The 22,664-nt window shown below is 37.3% G+C and overlaps 1 protein-coding gene across 3 annotated transcripts in view; it reads right to left on the bottom strand.

Annotated features, from left to right (window-relative positions):
- Window positions 1-22,664, bottom strand: part of LOC110256420 (uncharacterized) — a 256,045-nt gene that overhangs the window by 45,468 nt on the left and 187,913 nt on the right. For all 3 annotated transcript variants that reach the window (XR_014824801.1, XM_084991176.1, XM_084991177.1), the window contains one exon: window positions 10,457-10,539. Coding sequence is in view for 2 of the 3 variants with exons in the window: in XM_084991176.1 (XP_084847302.1) it covers window positions 10,457-10,539 (83 nt within the window). In the remaining variant the exon portion in view is untranslated. The remainder of the gene's footprint in view (window positions 1-10,456; window positions 10,540-22,664) is intronic.

Below are 22,664 nucleotides of genomic sequence, written 5' to 3'. Positions count from 1 at the left end.
AAAAATCTGCTTACAAAACAGATAAATCAGAGTTTTAACTTTACAAAAGAATTTGCCACCTAATTTTTTTTCTTTAAAAAACTAGTTTCCTGGTACATTTATACAGTGGTTCATTTTATAAAATTTTAATATACATGCAAAATTTTGGAGGCATATCCGCTGAGATTGTGTTCAGTCTCTTATAGAATTGGATCGTTCATTATCTTTCTCATTAATTCTTTGTGGTTGTGTTCATCATTTTGCAAACATGAAAATTTCATGTAAAATTTCCAGGACATGCTAGGAATCACCTTAATCTCTTAAGGCAGGGGTCCTCAAATCTGAGATGTATCACAAACAGGCCCAGTAAAAACAGAAAGTGCTGGGTCCTTCCTTCAAGAATTCTAACTCAGCAGATCTGGAGTTGGGCCCAAGTTTGAAATGTTGAACACTTTCTACGGAGTGCATTTGAGGCCCATTGTCTGCTTAGGGAATTTCCAGGGTAGAGATGAACAAAAATTCTCCTGTAAAATTCTTCTTCAGTTTTCAAACTGTGCTGAGATATATTCCACTCTGGTACTCCCTGACTATGAGAATTCTGAAAATTATTCTTTCCTCAAATACACATTTAATAAGCCCTTATGACCACCCACCAGAAGACCCAATTCAGGAAATGAAGCAACTGTCAATCTTGACCATCAAGGCCCTAGTAAATACCCAGATTAAACTAGATGCAAGAAGTTTCCTCAATAACAGGGAAATGGACTACCTTGCCTGCTTTGGGGAAGGAGGTGTATTTTAAAGAAGTTACCCTTGGCCACGTATTTCCGTTAAGTCTGAGAAAGTTAAGATACTGAGGATTCTTCTTTGGCTATCCGCACCTTGATAAGGAGCTTCTCCACAAAGCCACATAATTCAAAAAGAGATGCTGAAAGTCAGTCATTAAACCAAATAACAGCATCAAGGATAGCTTTTATAGCTTTTATCTATAGCACTTACTATATTCCACATATTATTATTTCATTTCCTCCGCAAGATGCTTCCACTCAATAAAGCACCTATTTTGCAGATGTAGCCGACAGTCCTGAGTGGCACAGTTGATAAATGGCAGAGCTAGGACTTCAATCCGGGTTGTGAGACCCCAAAGTTTAGATCTTTCTTCTACTCCATGTTGACTGTCATATAAAACAAGGCTTTGACTCTCTCATTAATCAGGGAATAAATGAGTGTGGAGGCTCTGAAGTCTCCTTTGCTTGGACGTACTTGACAGATTGCCCCCATGGGTTTTAACGGTATATCAGTTTTCTTTTGCTGTGTATCCAATGACCCCAAACTTAGCAGTTTAAAGCAAAACCCATTTGCTAGCTCACAACTCTGTACCTTGAAAATGCAGGCAAGTTCCACTGGATTCTCTGCCCAGAGCATCACAAGGCTGAAATCAAGGTATCAGCTAGGCTGGGCTTTTAAAAGGACACATCTAGAAAGAATCAACTTGCAGTCTCATTACTGTTGTTAATAGGATCCAATTCCTTGTGATTGTGGTACTGAGGTCCCCGCTTTCTTGCTGGTTGTCAGCTGGAGGCCTTTTACAGCTTCTAAAAGATAACCTCTATTCCTTGTCATGCGACCTCTTCCATCTTCAAGCTAGCAACAGTGCATCAAATTCCTCTTGTACTTACATCCCTCTGACTTCTTCTTCTGCTGCTAGTCAGAGAAAATGTTCTGCTTTCAAAGGTTTCCTGTGATAAAGGCTCACCCAGATAATCTCTGCATTTTAAGGTCAGCTAACTTGGGAATTTAATTACATGTGCAAAGTCCCTTTATGATACTATCTAGATTAGTGTTCAACTGAATAACCAGGGTATAAAAGTCTTCCAGGGTGGGAGTTGGGGTGGGGGGGTTAGGGATATCTTTAGAATTCTGCCTTCCACAGAGGGCTAGAATTATACTTGTCTCCCAAAGGTGAAAAGTTCCCAAACTGTACATGTTATCACATCCCTCTGTCTATACAGGGAACTTAGGGACTGTTTTCCTACCTTCAGAGAAAACCCCTGGGATTAGTCCTGCTCCCCATGGCCACTGACAAGCACTGTCCTTAGGAGAAATCTTACTCTGGGGAGGGTCCAGGATTGACTTTCTCCCATAGAAACTCATGCAAATTCTAATTTGAGAATCAGCCAGTGAGACAAATATCCAAGTTACTGAAGAAAATTATTTCTTCATCAATCATATCCTTGAGTAATTATTTTTCCTATCTGTTTTGTGTGCAGACATAATCATATTCTCCTACTAGATCCTTCAGGAAAAGAATCACATCTTAAAAATCTTTGTGTTCACGAAAGTGCCTAGCACAGAGGCTGATGTTCAAAAGATACTCAATAGATGTTCGATGACTTCATTTAAGTTACATGGCATTAATTAGGTCATAGGGAACATTATTTACTGCTCACTAGGTATTCATTAAATTTTATTTTCCTTTTCTTCCCTCTAAATAAAAATTAGAGAAGAAGGCACCTCTTAAGAAATTAAGACCTATAGCTATTGTCGGTGTAATCATTCAAGTTGATAGTGAGTGCTTAAGATTGCAAGGGAGAGAGGTGACTAATACTGTTAATAGTGTTTCCTTTACAGTTCATATATAAGAAGCTTTGGAACTGTACATTTAAAGCTTTGTAAGGACAGTTCAGCTATTCAGTTTTAATGTCAAAAAAAATAGATCTTGGTTATTTTCTTGTCAGGAATTTAAAATATTTAAATATGAAAACCAGAGAATTTCACCCATTAAGGCTATTAAATAATTTGGGGTCTAAAATCCACAAAGAACCCTCTGGTTGACTAGAGAGGAATATTGATTGGAAGGTGTGTCATCCCATGGAATCGGTAAGTTCTTATAAACAGGGAACTGAAGATTGAGTAGTCTACAATGAATCAAGGATTTTATTGGCTCACAAAAACTCAATACGGGTGTTGCTATAGTCTAATGTATCACGCCATAAATTCATATGTTGAAATCCTAACCCCCAAAGATGAGGTGGGGCCTTTGGGAAGTGCTGAGGTTATGAGGGTGGAGCCCTCATGAATGGGATTAGTGCCTTTATAAAAGAAGTTCCAGAGAGATCCCTAGCCTCTTCCAGCATGTGAGTGCAGCCCAGGGGAGAACTCTCCCCCAGTTCTGTTGGCATTAAGACTGTGGAATTCTAGCCCCTACAACTGTGAGAAATAAATTTCTGTTCTTTATAAGCTACCCATTCTGTAGTATATTGTTACAGCAGCCTGAACAGCCTAAGATACAAAATGTATGTGGGTGTATTTTCTGTTCTGCAGGGAGGTGGAAGGCAGCATGGTGCATTGGCCTTTGGAGCCAAGTAAACCATCTGTAATGTAAATCCCAACTTTATTGATTACTAACCACTAGGCTTTTGGTGATGGACTTTAACACATCAGGCCATTGGTTCCCTCATCTTTAAAGTGGACAGTGATACTTAGCCTTTTAAAATTACTGTAAAGATTGGAAGTAAGGTAAATAAGCTACTTGACACAGTAATTCTCTCAGTGGTAGCTACAATTATGATTTTTCTTTTTTTTTTCCTTTTTTTTTTTTTTTTGCTTTTTAGGGCTGCACCCACACCATATGGAAGTTACCAGGCTAGGGGTCAAATCAGAGCTATAGCTGCCCGCCTATACCACAGCCACAGCAATGCAGGATCCAAGCCATATCTGCAACCTACACCACAGCTCACAGCAACGCCAGATCCTTAACCCACTAAGCAGGGCCAGGGATGGAACCCGCATCCTCATGGATACTAGTCAGATTTGTGTCCACTGTGCCACAACAGGAACTCCAATTATGATTATTTTAGATACCTTTCACCAATTCCTAAAAGACTTTCCCTGAAATGTGAGATAAAAATGGAGTTTTTCCTCTTTCCTGGTGCTGGGTTTAGGTATCATTTTCCTCCATATTAACTAACAACTTTTCAACCTTCCAAATTCATAAAAAAAAAAATAGAATGAATTTTTAATTAGTGAGGACTGGGCATGTGAAATACTTGAGCAATGGCACATTTTCGGTGTGTGGTTATATGATACACTGCATTGGACTGGAGACAGGTGGAAGACATTTGTGGCAGTCTCTCTGCCTCATTTTGGTATTCAACATGTGTGAAAGAATAATAATGGTCATCAGGACCACTGCATACATATTCTACACAGAAGAAAAATCCAATTGGTGTTACAGAGCTCCTGGTCTTAGGATCTCTTTCTGCTTCAGCTGATATATAGTGTAAATCTAAAACTTATTTAAAAACCTGTCTGGGTAAGACAGCTTTTAATTAATCTTCTCTTAGTTTTTATACTATATGTTACCTGGAAGATGCAAGATCAATCACCACTGTATTGTAATGTCGAGGTGTGAGACAGAAAGATAAATGAGCTATCAAGCTTAGCATTTTGATAGCTAAGTTAATTTAACTAGCTCCAGAACATACTCTAGATTGGTAGATAAAGTTGTGAGCTGGGGCACTGAATGTTATAACAGTGAATGTGGCATGTTATTAAGAAAACAAGAATTTGCTAGTTCCCCTCTGCCCTTTATGGAAATTTATATCTGGGATCAAAGGGGTGTAGCTGGGTGATGAGGTCAGACTGCTAGTTCCGTTAGTCCAATTAAGACAGCTTTATTAATTCAGATTTTTAATTGAGCACTGGGACAAGATCTGGGCTGATCTGAAGTTTCCTTCTGCAGTATGCATGAAGAAAAGCTTGGCCATGCAAATTAAACTCAATTTATGCTCAAGGGTAGACCTTCAGTAGAGGGTGTTTCCTTATGAAGCCTACCAGAATTCTTTGAAATTATAAACTGTATTTCAAATTGTGTTTTCTCAGTTATGGGAATGTTGAACTGATTCTTGTCCTTGGAAGAAAAAAATCCCATTCCTGGAATATCCATTTACACAATGATGTTTCAATTAGCAAGAAGGATACAAGAAAACTTGTAGCTTGGTTCCTCGAAACCACCAATCTACATTGTAATGAAACTTCAAACAAAAGAAAATGCCTCACAAGTCTTTGGAGAAGTATTTATATATGCAAATCACAGCTATTAAGGAATATCAACTTTGGAATGTAACATCTATTCAAATAAGCAACAGTAAATCAAGCAGTTTTGAAAGGTTCTCTCTTTCTTTTTTAAAAGATAATGAAATCAAATTGCTCTAAGGCAAAACCTCAACCTCCACCAAGCTCCACACTTACCCAGCCCCAATCTAACATGAACCAGACTTCTTTCGATTTCTTTCCATTCATCCATTCATTCACTCTTTAATAAACTTATATTAAGAAACTACTACATACAGTCAGTCATCCCTAGATATCTGTAGAGGCTTGGTTCACTCCCTGAAAACACCAAAATCTGCAGATGCTCAAGTCCCTCAGGTGGGACTTCAAAGCCTCTCCAAGGAGATAAGTCTTAAAATCTCTGACCAAGACAAGAATTATCACGCCCTTATCACCCTACCTGTCTCATGGTAATGCCCCTTCTCCTACCTTGAGCAACCTGGGCTACTCCTTCCTACCCCCTACTAGGAAAGGAATGTGGCCCACTCCTCACCCCACACCTTTAGGGGCATTATATGCCCCTGACCTACCAGCAACTGTATTGCAAAACCCCTCCTTCCCCAACCAATCATCAGGTCAGCAGGTATATCATTAGACAGCTCCTCTCTCCCTGGGCTATAAAAACAGAAACCACCACACACTTGGGGTCAATGCTCCCTGATCATCAGGAAGTCATCCCACTGTGCTAGTATTTCTTATCTCAATAAACTTACCTTTCTTTCCACCCCACTATGAGTCTGGAAAATTCTTTTTCCAATCTGTGCTCACAAACCAGGACACCTTACATAAAATGGAAGCATCTGAAGATATGGAAGGCCAAATGCAGAGGCCAGGTCCTATCCTATGTTAGTTATCAGCAAGTCACAGTTCATGCCTCCAAAAAGTCACAGAGAAATGGGCAGTTCAACTCTAAAAAACAGTCTATGTGATACTTAGTTTTATGGGTCAACTTAATATGGCCAAAGGGTGCCCAGATATTTGATGAAACATTCTGGATATGTTTAATGAGAGTTTTTTTTCTACTAGATTAACACTTGAATTGGTAGTCTGAGTAAAGCAAATTGCCCTCCCCAACATGGATGGGCCTCATCCAATTGGAGAGCTGAATAGAACAATAAAAGGGCAAAAAGAATTAATTCTCTGTCTGTCTGACTGTCTTTGAGGATATCTGTCTTTTTTGCCTTCAGACTCAGACTAGGCCTGGAACTTATTCCACTGGCTCTCCTGGATCTCCATCTTACCTACTACAGATCTTAGGATTTCTCAGCATCCATAATCACATAGCCAATTCCTTATAATTCTAATAGATAACTACATATATTTCCTCTGGAGAACCCAGACTAATACAGTATAATAGTTAGAACTAGAACAACTGAGTCCATTAGTTACACAATTACAACCAACATCATCTTGTAAGTCACACAGCACTCCCTTATTCATCCACAAACTCACCTCACTGACATCAACACCTGTTTTCAGAAATCAATCAGTTCAAAGTTTCACTCACTTCTGATAGCCTATCCTAAGAACTTAAGAACCCAACTCATAAGCAAAAAAAAAATACTTCCTTAAATATGCTTCCATTTCAAAGTTGCCTGTGTGGTGTTCTCCTTTATTGCATTAAGTCAATAAATCCCAGTTTTGCTTATATCATAATAAGTTTCTTCAGTTAAAGAAAGAACTTTATATGTTTCAGGATGAAGATAATTATTGTCACAAATGTTTGAATGTTCAGAGCTCAAAGTCACTTTAGAAGCATTCTAATCTATCTTTCAAAATTCACTATCCTGAATAAAGGTAAAATGATTCACTTGAAGTCATCCAGCCAGTTAGAGGCTTTGCCAAATAAGAATCTACATCTTGAAGTTCCAACAAAAAGAAGCTCTCTTGTTTTCATATCAAATGAACTTATAAAAATGCTAAAAAGATGTTCAGCTTTAAGCCAGTCTCTAATTCATTAAACAAATCCTTCTAATTGCACTTTTGCAAATAAAATATTAGTATTTTTTGAAACGTTCACCAGGTAAAGTGTCAGCTAATTCATACACACACATGCACAATTCTATCTTAGCAGGAAGCAGAAGGAGAAAATCCCTGCAATTGACCTATGTATATATTTATATATGTGTCACTATGATCATAAATTTACATGAAGAGTTTTGCATACATACATAGTCACAGAATGTTGTACAGTTTTGTTTTTACTAATCTTCACTGAATAAAAGCTTCAGCTCCTAGTTCTAAAATCTAAGAAAACTGAAGAACAGTCATCTCACTGGGAGGTAAAAGTGGAGAATGATTAAAAACATGGACTTCAACACTATCTATGCCTAGTTCAAACCCCAACTCCGCTACTTGAAAGAGAATTCTTAAAGCTCTCTTTGTAATGTAATCTCTTAATAAGTATACAATGATGAAAAGTAAGATGGCCTCTTGTGTTCAGATAAGCTCTCCAAGTTTGAAGTCATGGAGCTGGTATGCAGATATTGCCAGAAGTAAATTCAGATAGACTATATTTAGATCTGATATATTTTAATATCATTAATAAAGATACCTCTGTTTTTATTCAATGAGACCTACCTAAAAGAATATTGTTATCCTTAAGGGCTAACAAACCCTTAGTAATCAAAATCCTGTCTGTAGCAAAAAGATAAAACAGTTGAATAAATAATTGTTACCTCTATTACTTCTACTGCATCTTGGCAAGAAATAACTAGGACAGCAAGCAGCTCTTGTTTTCTTGTAACTACCTTGCAGGAGATGAACCAGTCAGGACCTGCTCTGGAATGACGGACAGGAGCTAACAGGATGGGGTATGCAGTATGCCAACCACTATGACTGGTCTGAACCTGATCACAGACACAGGCTGCAAGGATCACCCTTACACTTCTCCATAGTTCAAGTAACTCCTGAGACCAAACAATAAGCCTCTGATTCTCCCAAGAAATATGGAAGCAGAAGAGCCAAACCATAGTGCAAAAATAGCCAAAAATATCACATCTGCCACAAGCTACCTCTGTCTTTAAGAAAAAAAATCCCAGATACTAAAAGTATTCTGTCCTCAGAAGAATGGAAGAGATGAATAGTTGGTAACATTCCCAAAATTGTTCACAGTATTCAGAGAAAAGGCCTCTTTTCTTTTCTTCTTTTTTTCTTTTAGTGGTGGAGTGAACTAACTTCAGACTATATTTAGCATTAGCCATTTCCTAACTTTGGGACCTTGAGTATGTTTATAGAACCTCTCTGACCCTCAGTTTCCAAATCCCTATAGTAGGGAAGAAAAATTAAATTAATACATGAATAAAACATGCTTAACACAGGGTCTAACACATAGTATGTATTTAATGAAATTGTAATCATTAATTATCTTATTCCCCCAAAGGCTTTTGTTTTATGAAAAATATACCCACTTTACGGATTATAAAATATTGTTACCAAGGATGACTTAATCCAGGTTATATAATCACAATTATAAACTGAACCACAACCATGAAAAAGATGAGATGAAGAAAGCAATATTTATCCTTCTTTCACCCTGTTGTAGGGTATAAACAGTTAAAAAAAAAAAAAAAACTTTGTACTTTAAGTATTTGTATGTAACCGGATAATGTTAATTTAATCAGATGATTTTTCCTTCTTCATTAAGGTAGTTTGTTATCCTGCTTGACTTTGTTGGTGATTAATTTATTTCAATACATTGGGGGAAAACAAAAATTCACCTTGTAAGCATGTTGAGATTATCCTCAGTTCTAACCCACTTTCTGTACATCAGATTCTCCAGGCCAGTGTTCCCTGCTCCCAAGAAGCACTGGGTCTTCAGCCTTTGACATTCTGTCCCCAACTCCCCACACCCTGAACCTTCAAAACTACATAAACTAAGTAGAGTGACAGGTGTGTTACAGGACCCAGCTGTGACCTTCATCTCCACTCCTTCCTACCTTAATAATATTTAATTTAATACTTGTAGATATTCATTGTTCAGACTGGCCTGCCCTGCTTTTATTCATAAAATGGATCCTCAATATAGACATTTTACTCTCCATCTATTCAGGACCAAACCCACTGCTCCCTGATGACTGGGCTCATCAGTAACCCCGTGAGGCTGGGCATCCTTCTGCTCCAGGTACCCCTGAGGGAGAAAATGTACAAAATCACTTTGCCCAGACTGTTGAGGAAAATGCCATTCAAATGCCTAATCAAAAGCACAATAAGCACCAAGCCACATTATAACATTCATGCTGTTGTAGAAAAAAAAAGTCAGATTAGTTTGACAAGATTAGTTCTTTTAAGAGTCATTTTGATTTTTTCCCCCACTACTCTGTAATCCCTCTCAGACTTTGAAAATTAATCCTCCTATTATTCTTGTATTTCTAGATATGACTGTTATGCTGCCTGGTTTATGGCATCTCATATCATGGGCCCCTCAGCAAGCTTCTCAGAGTTTTCAGAAGGTTTTGTTTCAGTTAATTCCTTAAGCATCACAGGATTCAAGTCACTGTGTCTTGTAATTTATTTTATTAATCCTAAGTGTCTCTTAAAAGAAAAGGATAGAAATTAATGAAAATAAATTAGCATTTTTGATTACAAAAGATACCTTCAAGGGCATTCTCATTTCTTGAAAGTGATTTTGCATTGTATAGTAATTAGTACTGGAGCACAAAAACAACAAAATGGCCTATATTCACTCAGAAATGGACGGTGTCTTTTTTTACTATCCATAGATGGGGCCACATTAACCAGGGATTGTAGAGGTTTGAGCCAAAGATTCAGGAGGTTGTTAAGTTGGTGTTGGCCCTTATGTAAGAGCTGACAGACATCCCTGCAAGGCAAACCCTAGGTGAATTCCAAATACCCCCCTCCAAATTCAGTGCTCCCATGTTAGTTCAAATCATGATCACCTTTCACCGGAAGCATTGTAATATTCTCCCAACTAGTCTCTCGGCTTCGACTTTAGGTCTTTACCATGAAGCAAACCACCACACAAATCATATCATGGTCCTTCCCTGCTTAAAATCTTTTGAAGGCTTCTCATTGAAGCCAGAACAAAAATTTCAATTTCTTCACATAGTGTGTAAGGCTATATATAGGGATCTGTTCCATGTCCACTCCAACTTCCTTTGATACAGTGGGTTCTGCTAGAATGCAGCACATGCATTCCTAAAAAGTGCCACACAGGGAAAAGCAAGCAATAAAAACCACAGAGTTTATGGAAAACCTGAGGGTAGGGTAACAACACTCAAAAACACCATCGGTGGTACATGAAAAGATGGTAGGAAGCTAATAAAAATGGTGGCATGGGTTTAATTACATGTTTTAAATGGTTAAGAAATAGACATATACTACAATAAACATGGCACTTTACCTTGCAAAGACTTGAAGTTTACTTGTGGAAGAGGATGCCAGAAGAGTAGTAGCTTGTGAAGTAAGTGGTAGAAGGAGGGTTACCTATAATCAGAGAGTAAGGGTATAACATCAGATGGGTGGAGGGCTGTGACTCATACATACATGGTGAACTGAGGCAGCTGGTAAGTGTCTGAGGTATGTGTACTTAGTATATTCTTACACTGCTCGGTGCAGCTGAGTGCAGTTTTCTGCATTCACCCAGTGTTCCTCTCAGGCAAAAGCACACATAAGCAAATGTGAATCCATGTAAAGATAAAATTGTTCCCTATCAATTTTGTTGAAAGTGATTTGCATTTTGAAAGCAAGCGCTACAGCAGAGCCTACTAATCCTATGGGCATATCCTCACATACCATCCACACTATCCTGTGTTTGGCATCTCCATTAGGCCAAGTTGCTCCCCTTTGCATTTGCTGTTCCATCTCCCTGAATTGCTCTTCCCCACATATTCACATGATGCACTTCATCTCAAACTTCAAGTCTCAGTTTCAGTGAAACCTCTTCAGAAAGCCCTATCCTGGCATCATTGTCCCTAATGTAGACCTCTACTCTCATCACTCTTTATTGCAGAATCCATTTTTCCCCATTTCTTTAGAGCTTCTATTACAAAAGGTAAATAATTAATTTATCTGCCTTTGTTATTAACTCTCTTCCACCAGAAGGTAAGTTCTGTGAGGTCAGGATCCACAACTCTTGACATGTTTTAATGTCCCAGCTGTGGCAGGCACTATGCTCAGTACAAATGCAAAATGAAGGCACATCATACACATCTCTTGAATGAATAAAAGAATGAAAAAAGGATTATATCTAGGCAAACACCAGATATGACCAGCAGGCTTTCACAGAATGGCCTTATTAATGCTGTTATGATACTTACTCTGTTAAACCCCTTACAATTTAGCTCTTGTTCCGATTTAATGCTCTCATTAAAAAGAGCTTGAAGGGAAACAGTACAAAATTAAATTAAAAAAAAAAAAGAATACATGAGAGCCTTCAAAGAAAAGAGTATGAGATTCACACAACACAAAAATAACAATAGAATAAAAAACAAGATTGTCAAAACAGATGAAGCATCCATGCTCTATAAAAAAAAAAAAAATTGGGCTCTAATCCAAATGATAGGAACAGAAAAGGCTCATACTTGGCAAGTGATTAAACAGAACTTAAGAATTTGGTGAGTCCCTTATTATTCCAACTTTGTGCCTAGTTTTGTTATCCATCTTTTAAGAGGAATATGGAGAAACTCTGAACGATCTACAAAGAATCATGTCAATAGATTAAAGACGCACTATAAAGACAAGCCACAAGGTACTTACAGCCTTCTCTTTCCACCTTCCACATCATAAAAAGAAAGTATGACTAAAAAGTCTGAATGTCTCTTCCTTCTTTTGTGTATAGCTGTAAAACCTTCAAATTTTAGCAGGGGATGTGACCAGAATAAAGGCTCCATTCCCCAGCCTCCCTTGTAGCCATGTGTGATGCGTGATCAGGTTAAATTCTGGCTAGTGGGATATAAACAGTTAATTTCAGCTAATGGTATGGCAGCTTCCAAAAACATTCCTTAAGGGGAAGGAGTGTCTTCCCATTGCCTCATCATTATTCATTTTTTCATCTTAGAACGCAGATATAACTGCTGGAGTTCGGGTGCCATGTTGTATCAGTGGGATGGCCTTGAGAATATAGGTCACGGTCAATGAAGTAATAAAATAGAAACAGCCTGGGTCTCTGCAGACCTTGTGGAATAATGCCACTATAGAATGAACTGTCCCTCTGTAACACTAACATGAGAGGGAAAATAACTATCTAGTTTAAGTGAATCTTATTTTAGATTTTTAACTTTAATATGTCACAGAAGTAAATGTGCCCCCACGTTTTGTTCTACTGATTAGTTAAAATACATATCAAGTCTTGGTGGGTTCTTTTAGGAAAGAAAGTCTGGCTACTTGGGCATGGCCAGAAGAATGAAGGTGAAAAGTTGAACTGCTCTGCCTAATCTAGTGTTAGGAATTTGGGGGTTGATAGGAACATCCTCAAGGAAAGTGGTGGAGACGTGAAGAAAGATGAGAGAAGCTCCTGTAATTCAAAGCAAGGGCCCTGAAAAGGTCTCTGAGATAAGTATTTCTATAGCAACATTTACTATAAAGTTGTCCTCCTCTGCTCTTAATAATTGCCCTCCCCTTCCCTAAACCTTCAGTAAAAGCTGTCTGTGCTGAGTAACCTTGTATTCACAATGTTTGGATGGATAAAATAAGAGGGAAGGTGGGGCTGAGCAGGTGACGGTAGCAGTTTCAGGTTCTGGGAGCAAGGTTTTTAGCAAAAAAAATAATAATAATAACAATAACTGCCAGCAAAAATTTCAAAGCATCTCTCAGTGTAGAACAAGTTAGATGAGAATAAATGCCTCCTACCTAATAAATACACACACACCTTGATGGACCTCTGCAGAGGATTGAGTTAGGAGCTCAATATTGAGGTAAAGAGGATACCAGAGCCTGGAAGACTTGGAAATATCCAGGCTGAAGATCTCTGAGCTACATAATAATCTTTCTGGTCTGCATGGTGACTCATATATCCTTCAGATCCTGCCCTAATGTCACCTTTATAGAGAGACCCTCCCTAATCCCCCAGGATTGGATTTATCAGCCCCACCTCTTTCAGAGTAACAGGGTATCTAAGACATTACTCTTCTGATGCAGACAGTCCACAATTACCTCTTTGAGATCATATCTTATATTTGTCTTAACTCAAGTACCAAGTACAGTTAATACACAATAAAAGCTTTAGAGAATTGATTCGACATGAGTTTTATAACGAAACAACCATCATGGTAGAAACCTTTAAGGTAACCCTCATGCATTTTTATTTTGCAAATAAAAATCTAAGAATTGGAGAGACAAAGTGAATGTCCTACAGTCACACATCTGGGAAAAGGCGGGAGAATAAGGACCCGGGTCTCTAGATTCCAAATCACCCACCCTTGGAGTTCCCTTTGTGGCTCAGTAGAGATGAACCTGGCTAGTATCCATGGGGGTGCGGGTATGATACCTGGCCTTGCTCAGTGCGTCGGGGATCCGGCATTGCCATGAGCTGTGGTGTAGGTCACAGACAAGGCTTGAATCCCGTGTTGCTGTGGCTGTGGTGTAGACCAGCAGCTGTAGTTCTGATTTGACCCTTAGCCTGGGAATTTCCATATTCTGTGGGTGCAGCCCTAAAAAGCAAAAAATGTTTTAAAAAAATCCCAATAGCCCACTGCTGCCAACATGTTACATTCATTGACACTAGGGCAAGACATCTCAGGAAAACCTGGGGATATATGCAGATATTTGAGATTATCCCCAAATCAAATGCTATTTCGCTATATCCCAAATGAAGCTACTTCTATTTGCTTCAACTTTAGGAAGAGGAAAGCATGAGATTTGTGGTTCCTGTTTTCAAGGTTCCTTGTAAGTAAGTGCTGCATATGAATAATGAAGAGATGGATTCAGCAATGTACAGATAAGTGCATAGATGTATCAGCTCTCCTAGGGCTCAAAAGTTGCAGAGAAAAGTATACTTTTCAAACTCAATATTGTTATACAGGCCTGACAAAAAAAACAAAAAAAAGAAAAAAAAATTGAAGAATTTGAATTAAAAATCAGGCAATGCAGTACACACATTCATATTATTTTCAGCCCCATGCACAGAAGCACATGAGAGCAGCTCTCCCAGCTCTTCATATTCACCACAACATCTTATTTTATCTCCCTTCTTTTTTCCTCCTTTCCTGAATCCACTCAATCATTTACTGCTTCTCAGTGCTCTAGTGTGCCTCTTCTGTACTTTACTATCTCCCTATTTTCAAAGATAAACACTTCACACCTGGGAAACAGATGCCTCTAATTAGTATTAAACTTGAAGTTTATACCTGCCTTTGATGTTTTCTAGGATGCATTTTGGTGAAAAATAATATTCTCAATTCAAAACCATTCAACACTTAATCAAAAGTCAGTAGAGCAGAGATATTCCTGCAGTCACCAAAAATCATACCCTGGGCCTAAGCCTTCTTGTTAAGTGAAGTAGAAGAGCTGGATTCTGAAATTAGTCTCTCTTTCACAAACCACCCTTCCCTGAGCTGATGTTATGACAAGATGGGGACCCCAATTTTATAAAATCTGAATAAAATGTTAAAAGTTTGAATTGGAATCAGAGTTGAAGATAGAGGGGTATGATAGTAAGGTGATGGAATAAGAGTTTTCTACCATCATCTCCCCATAGAACATAGATCTTGACAATGACCCACAGATAAGAGTAACTTTGTGGGAGTCCAAGAGTCAGCAAAGAAATTTCAGCACATCATTGGAGAAAATTATGAGAAAAGATACATTAAAAAAGACCTCCCCATCCATCCCACCAAGTCTGATTTCTCTCACAGCGAAAAGTGAGAGCCTAGTGAGTACTGCCAACTTCCCATGTTATGAAAGATGCTGCCCAACAGGTTCACTTCTTTCTTACTCCACCAAGAATATGGAGGTGAATCAGCACAGCTGAAGGGTTTGAAGAGGCTGAAAACATAGCAACCAGGGCTCAGAACTCATCAAAGACTTCAGGTCTTTCTAAGGGCTTTGTAGACTCCATCAGGAAACTCGCCTATGGGATACTTGAAATGTCTTGCTTGTAGACACCCCAAACTTGCCCCCAGCCACATGGAACACTCAGCACACTCCACCCAACCACCCTTCTCCCCATGGCTGGCTCTCCCTGTGTACCCCTATGGACTGGAAATGTAAGGATTTACAGGAAGTTCATAAACACAGCAAAAATCCAGTCCAACTGTGGGACTGAGAGAATGCACACAAACTTGAACAATTCAGGGCACTGTGCTAAGAAAAATAAATAGGAGGATCTGAGCATTTAGCCTGGCTTTCAAGATCAAAAGAAGGCATACAATCTTAATAAATCCTTTCCCAAGAAAGAAAACAAGGTTTGGAATGGCTGCTTCCACAGAAAAGGTTTGAGAAAGCTTCAAAATTCCTATCCAGACTTACTGGTAAAAGCATTTCTCTCCCAAAGTCAGTTAGTAAATACTGGAGGAAATGTTGCTTCTTCAAATGCAAATATAGCAACATAAGACTTAAAGAAACATGACAAATCAAGGAAATATGACAATAACAAATTAACAAAATAATTTTCTAGTAACCACACCCAAAAAAATGGAAATCTACAAAGTGCCTAACGAAGAATTTAAAATAATTATTTTAAAGAAGCTCAGAGAGCTATAAGAGAACACAGACAATTCAATGAAATCAGGGAAAGAATATATGAACAAAATTAGAAATTAAACAGAAGTTCTGTAGCTGATTAATAGAAGGAATCACATGAAAATGCCATAGAGCATCAATATGAAACTTGAACAAGCAGAAGAAGAATCTCTTAACTCAATTACAGGTCATCTGAAATTACCCACAGGAGAAAAAAAGAAAAAAGAATGAAAAATAGTGAAGAAGGGTTCCCTGGTGACTCAGTTGGTAAAGGTTCTATAGCTGTCTCTGCTGTGGCTCAGGTTGCTGCTGTGATGTGGGATCAACCCCTGGTCCAGGAACTTATGCATGCCACAGGAGTAGCCAAAATAAAAATATTAAAGAAAGCCTAAGGATTTATGAGACATCATGAAAACATCAACTATACACATTATGGGAATCCCAGAGAAGAAGAGAAAGGGAGTAGAAAGTTTATTTTAAGTGAAAATGGCTGAAAACTTCCTAAATCTGGGGAGAGATATGAATATTCAGGTACATAAAGCTCAAAAGTCTTCAAACAGATTCAATCCAAAAAAGACTTCACTGAGACACATTATAATCAAACTGTCATAAATCAAAGACAAAGAATAAATTTTGAAAGCTGCAAGATAAAAGAAAATCATCACATACAAGGGACTCTCCATAAGGCTTCAAGCAGATTTCTTAGCAGAAAACTTGTAAGTCAAGAGAGTGGGATAATATATTCAACGTACTGCAAGAAAAATAACTGCCAACCAAAAATAATTTACCTTGCAAAGCTATTCTTAACAAATGAAGGAAAGGGAAAGACATTCCCAGATAAACAAAAGCTGAGAATTTATCAACAATATATCTTTCTTACAAAAAATGTTAAAGGGAATTACTCAAGCTGAAATTTAAAAATATTAATAACATGAAAACTTATGAACGTATAAAACTCATTAGTAAAGGTTAATATATAGTCAATTTCAGAATAATGTGCTACTGTAAGGGTTGCATATAAATTATGTATAACTCTAATATAATGGTTAAAAGACAAAAGTATTAGAAATAATTATATAAAATAACTTTCAGTGGAAATAAAACATAAAAAGATATAAATTGTAGCATTAAATCATAAACTGTAGGGAAGGAAAGTAAAAGGGTATAGGTTTTGTATGGGATTATGAACTTATACAACTTAACTCTGTATGAAGTTAAATTGCTATCAGTTTAAAATAAACTTATAAATATGAGATTTTTATATAAGCTTCATGGCAACCACAAAGAAAAAACTGACAGTAGATATACAAAAGATAGAGAAAGTAATCAAAGTATAGTACTATAGGTAATTATCAAATCACAAAGTAAAATAGCAAGAGAGGAAGACAATAACAAAGGGACTATGAAATAACCAGACATTAATGAAATAAAAATTGTAGGTCCTTATTTATCAATAATTTCTTCAAATGTAAATAGCTTAAATTCTCCAATCAGAGTGGCTGAGTGCATTAAAAAAAAAATCCAATGATATGTATGTTGCCTACAAGAGACTTGCTTCAGCTTCAAGGAAATACATAGGCCGAAACTGAAGGTATGGAAAAAAGACACCATTCAAGTGGAAAACAAAAGAGAGCAGGGGTAGCTTGACACTTATATCAAGACAAAATAGACTTTAGGTCAAAGACTGTAAGAAGAGTCAGAAAGGTCACTGTATAATGATAAAGTGGTCAATTCATCAAGAGGATATAATAATTGTAAATTTGTATGCACCCAACATAGGAGCACCTAAATATATAAGGCAAATATCAACAGAGCTGAAAGAAAAAATAGACAGTAATACAATAATACTAGGGGACCTCAACTCTGCACTTTCAACAATGGATAGATTATCCAGACAGGAAATCAAGCAAACATTGGCTTTGAACTAAACTGTAGGTACATGGATGAAATTGATATATGTAGAACATTCCATAAAACAGTAGAAAAATATACATCTCTCTCACCTTCATATAGAATATCCTCTAGGATAAGTCATATGTAGGCCACAAAATAAGTCCTAAAAAATTTAAGAAGGCCGAAGTTACTTCTAGCATCTTTTTTTTTTTTTTTTGTCTTTTTGCCATTTATTGGGCCGCTCCCACAGCATATGGAGGTTCCCAGGCTAGAGGTCTAATCAGAGCTGCAGCTGCCAGCCTATACCACAGCCACAGCAACGCGGGATCCGAGCCGAGTCTGCAACCTACACCACAGTTCATGGCAATGCCGGATTGTTAACCCACTGAGCAAGGGCAGGGACCAAACCTGCAACCTCATGGTTCCTAGTCGGATTCGTTAACCACTGTGCCACAACGGGAACTCCACTTCTAGCATCTTCGACCACAATTATATGAAACTAGACATCAATAAAAGGAAGAAAACTGGAAAAGATGTGGATATTAGCATGTTGCTGAACAACCAATGACTCAAAGAAGAAAAAAGAAACCTTCAAACAATGAAAAACAAAACACAGTATATCAAAAATTTGGGGACACAGCAAAAGCAGTTCTAAGAGGTAACTTTGTGGAGATAAATGCCTACATTAAGAAAGAAGAAAGTTCTCAAATAAACAATCTAACTTTTCACCTCAAGGAACTGAAAAAAGAACAAACTAAGCCTAGAGTTACTTCAGTGAAGAAAATAATGAAGATCAGAGAAGAAATAAATAAAATAGAGAGTAGGAAGATAATAGAAAAGATCAACAAATGTAAGAGTTTGTTCCCTCAAAATTTAAATAGATATGATCAAACAAATTCCTGGAAACATACAATCTACTGAGACTAAGTCATAAAGAAATAAAAAATCCAAACCAACCAGTAACGATTAAGGAGATGGAATCTGTAATCAAAAACCTTTCACAAAGAAGAACCTAAGGCCCAATGGGTTCACTTATGAATTCTACCTAAAGAATCAACGTTAAAAAATTAACACCAATTTTTCTCAAACTCCTCCAAAAAATTGGAAAGAATAAAACATTCCCAAACTCATTTTACAAGGCCAGTATAACTCTGATATCAGAGCCAGATAGGGACACAACAAGAAAAGAAAACTACAGGGCAACATCCTTGATGAACACTGATGCAAAAATTCTCAAAAAAATAGCAGCAAACCACATTCAATAGAACATTAAAGTTTCATATGCCATGATCAAATGCAGTTTATCCCTGGGATGGTTCAACATCCACAAATCAATCATTGTTATATACATTAAGAGAATAAGAATAAAAATTACATGATCATCTCAACAGATGCAGAAAGCATTTGACAAAACTCAAGATAAAAATTATTAACAAATTAGGCACAGAATGAATGTTCCTCAATACAATAAAGGCCATATAGAACAAGTCCATAACTAGTAAATGCAATAATGAAAAGCTGAAAGCTTTTCGTCTAAGATCAGGAACAAAGATACCTACTCTGGTCACCTCTATTCAACATAGTAATGGAAATCCTAGCCAGAGCAATTAGATAAGAAAAATAAATAAAGTGAATTCAAATTGGAAAAGAAGTAAAATTATGTTTGCCAATGACATGCATGATCTTACATATAGAAAACCCTAAAGACACTGTCAAAAATAAATAAAACTGTTAGAACTAATAAATAATTTCAGTATAGTTGCAAGATACAAAATCAGCATTAAAAAATCAGTTGCATTCTTATACCCTAACAAAGAACTATCCAAAAAATAAAGAAAATAATCCCATTTATAACAGCATCAAAAAGAATACAATACTTAAAAACAATTTAACCAAAGAGGTGAAAAAGCTGTATACTGAAAACCTAAATAGAGTGATAAGAGAAACTGAAGAAGATGTAGAGAAAGAAAGATATTCCACGTTTGTGGATTAGAAGAATTAATACTGTTAACATGTCCATACTACCTAAAGCAACCTACAGATTCACTGCAATCTGTATCAAAATTCCAAAAAATGGCATTTTTCACAGATTTTCTTTAAAAATCCTAAAATTCAGATTGAAGCAGAAAAACATTGAATACCTAAAGAAATCTTAAGCAAGAAGAGAAAAGATAGAGGCATCACACTTCCTGATTCCAAATTGTATTAAAAAGCTATAGTAATCAAAATAGTATGGTACTATTACAAAAACAGACACAGACCAATGGAACAGAACAGAGGTCAGAAATAAACCCGCACATACAGAGTCAACTGCTCTTCAACAAAAGGCACCAAGAACACACAATGTGGAAAAGACAGTCCCTTTAATAAATGGTATTGAGAAAACTGTATACCCATATGAGAGAAATTGGACCTTATGCTACACCATATATAAAAATCAACTAAAAATGGATTAAAGACAAATGTAAGGCCTAAAACATAAGAAAATTCAGGGAAAAAGCTCCCTGACATTGGTCTTGGCAATGATTTTTTCGGACTTGACACCAACGACAACAAAAGCAAAATCAATCAAGTTAAAAAGTTTCTGCATGGCAAAGGAAAAAATCAGCAGAATGAAAAGGCAACCTACAGAATAGAAGAAAATATTTGCAAACCACATGTCACATAAGGGATCAATATCTAAAATATATGAGAAACTCATGCAATCCAAGAGTAAAAAACAAATAATATAATTAAAAAATGGCTACAGGACCTGAATAGATACTTTTTCAAAGACAAAAATAAATGGCCAAGAGGCACATGAAAAGATGTTTGACATCACTGATCACTAAGGAAATGCAATTCAAAAGCTTTTTTCTTTTTTTAATGGCTGCAGGTGCAGTCTATGAAAGTTCCCAGGCTGAGGGTCGAATTGGGGCTGCAGCTGCCAGCCTACACCTCATCCATTGCAACACAGGATCTGAGCAGTGTCTGAGATCTATACCACAGCTCATTCACAGCAATGCCAGATCCTTAACCCACCAAGCAGGACCAGGGACCAAACCCACATCTTCATGGATTCCAGTCAGATTCTTAAGTGGCTGAACCATGACAGGAACTCCACAAATAAAAATCTTAATGAGATATCATCTCATGCCTGTTAAGATAGCTATTATCAAAAATGAAAAAGGGAGTTCCCGTCATGGTGCAGTGGTTAACAAATCCGGCTAGGAACCATTAGGTTGCGGGGTCGATCCTTGGCCTTGGTTAGTGGGTTGGCGATCCAGCGTTGCCGTGAGCTGTGGTGTAGGTTGCAGATGCGGCTCGGGTCTGGCGTTGCTGTGGCTGTGGTATAGGCCAGTGGCTGCAGCTCCGATTAGACCCCTAGCCTGGGAACCTCCATATGCCACGGGAGCGGCCCTAGAAAAGGCAAAAAGACAAAAAAAAAAAAAAGAAAAAGAAAAAGATTTTAAGGGTGGGCAAAGATGTGGGGAAAAAAAGGAACACATCTGCACTGTTGGTGGGAATGTAAACTGATGTAGGCATATAGAAAACAATATGGAGGCTCCTCAAAAAATTAAAAATCGAATTACCACATGTTCCAGAAGTTCCACTTCTGGGCATATATCCGAAGGAAAAAAACCACTCTGTTGAAGAAATATCTGCATTCCCATGTTCACTGAAGGATTATTCACAAAGGCCAAAATGTGGAAGCAAGCTAACTGCCCATCAATGGATGAATGGATAAAGAAAATGAAATGTACATAATATATATCACATATTCTTCATATAGATACATACATTTATGCATACACACAGAACATGTGTGTTATATATTTTTTTGTTATTGATACTTCAATAAAGCTGTAAGGGGTGGAGTTGAGAATAGAAAGATCTGAGAAGTAATAGCTGTCCTAATATTTTCTAAGTGACCATGTTTCCTTTGAAGTTCAAATTCATTTTAGAAGTATTTCTATTAGACATATTGTTTAGTGCTCTAAATGGAACCCATCAATATGATCATAAAAAGATTAAATGGTAAGAATACCAAGAAGCTAAAGCTAGGAGAAATTTCATACAAGAAACAATATAGTTACATGATTCTGATCATTGATGAAATTTTCCCAAAGGTTAAATTTAACTTAGAAATCTTTTAGTCAAAAAAGAAAGAGGAATGTTTCCCTTCATCACCACTAGGGCCTTATGTGGCAAAACACAGAAAGTCTTCAGATAAAGAAGAAAATCACAACACCACATAGATAAAGAAGAAAAACATTTCTGGAGAAATAATTACAATTCTGCTTTCTACAGTCTTTTGTATAGTCATTTTTTGCAGTCTTTGGAGACATGAAAAAAACTGGTGCAGAGAAATTCTATGCAAAACAGAGCTATCTAAGGCTAGAGGATGAATTGGAAAAGACTAAGTAGGAACTTGGCACTAACAGCAATGAAAATATTAGTGTTCCATCCAATTGTCATTTAAGTCTTTTGAATGACCACTCAAGTGGTCAGACTACTATTGGACAAAAAATAGCAGAGGATATAGAGTACGTTTAGTAAATCAGAAATAAACCAAAAATATATTAAGCCCATGAAGGAAATGATTCTTAGCACATAGAGTAAGGGATCCCCATCTCCTTGGTGTGGAAGCTTTGGAAAAATTCATATTGTCCTATAACCTGTCTATGTAATTGTACTTTGTCTCATGATTATATTAGCTAAGATAGGCTGTTATGCTATGGTAACATATTATCTCAAAATCTCTCAACAAGGGTTGATTTCTTTTTCACATGATTCATCATAGAGTGAGTGGCTAGAGTACTTCTCCCAGTCTCAGGCTAATCAGGGTAACCTCCATCTGAAACACTGCTTGTAGTCATGTCAGTCAGGAAAAGAATGTGGTAAGCCTCCTTCCACCTCATAAAGCTTCTGCCCAGAAGTGACATGCATTGCCCATTGTGATGGCCCAGGAAAGTCAAATGGTGCTGCCTAAGTTCAACAGAGTAAGAATATATAACCCTCTCTAGGCAGGGTCCCTGATTATCAGCTACACAATCCAT

This window comes from Sus scrofa, chromosome 13 (assembly GCF_054392235.1).
Source record: "Sus scrofa isolate SSC_HxYL_T2T_F1_AM1 chromosome 13, Sscrofa_HxYL_maternal_Yorkshire_Landrace_v2.0, whole genome shotgun sequence".
In the NCBI taxonomy this organism is placed as follows: Eukaryota; Metazoa; Chordata; class Mammalia; order Artiodactyla; family Suidae; genus Sus; species Sus scrofa.
Note: the sequence above shows the minus strand (reverse complement) of the source record. Positions and strands in the feature narration are given on the sequence as shown.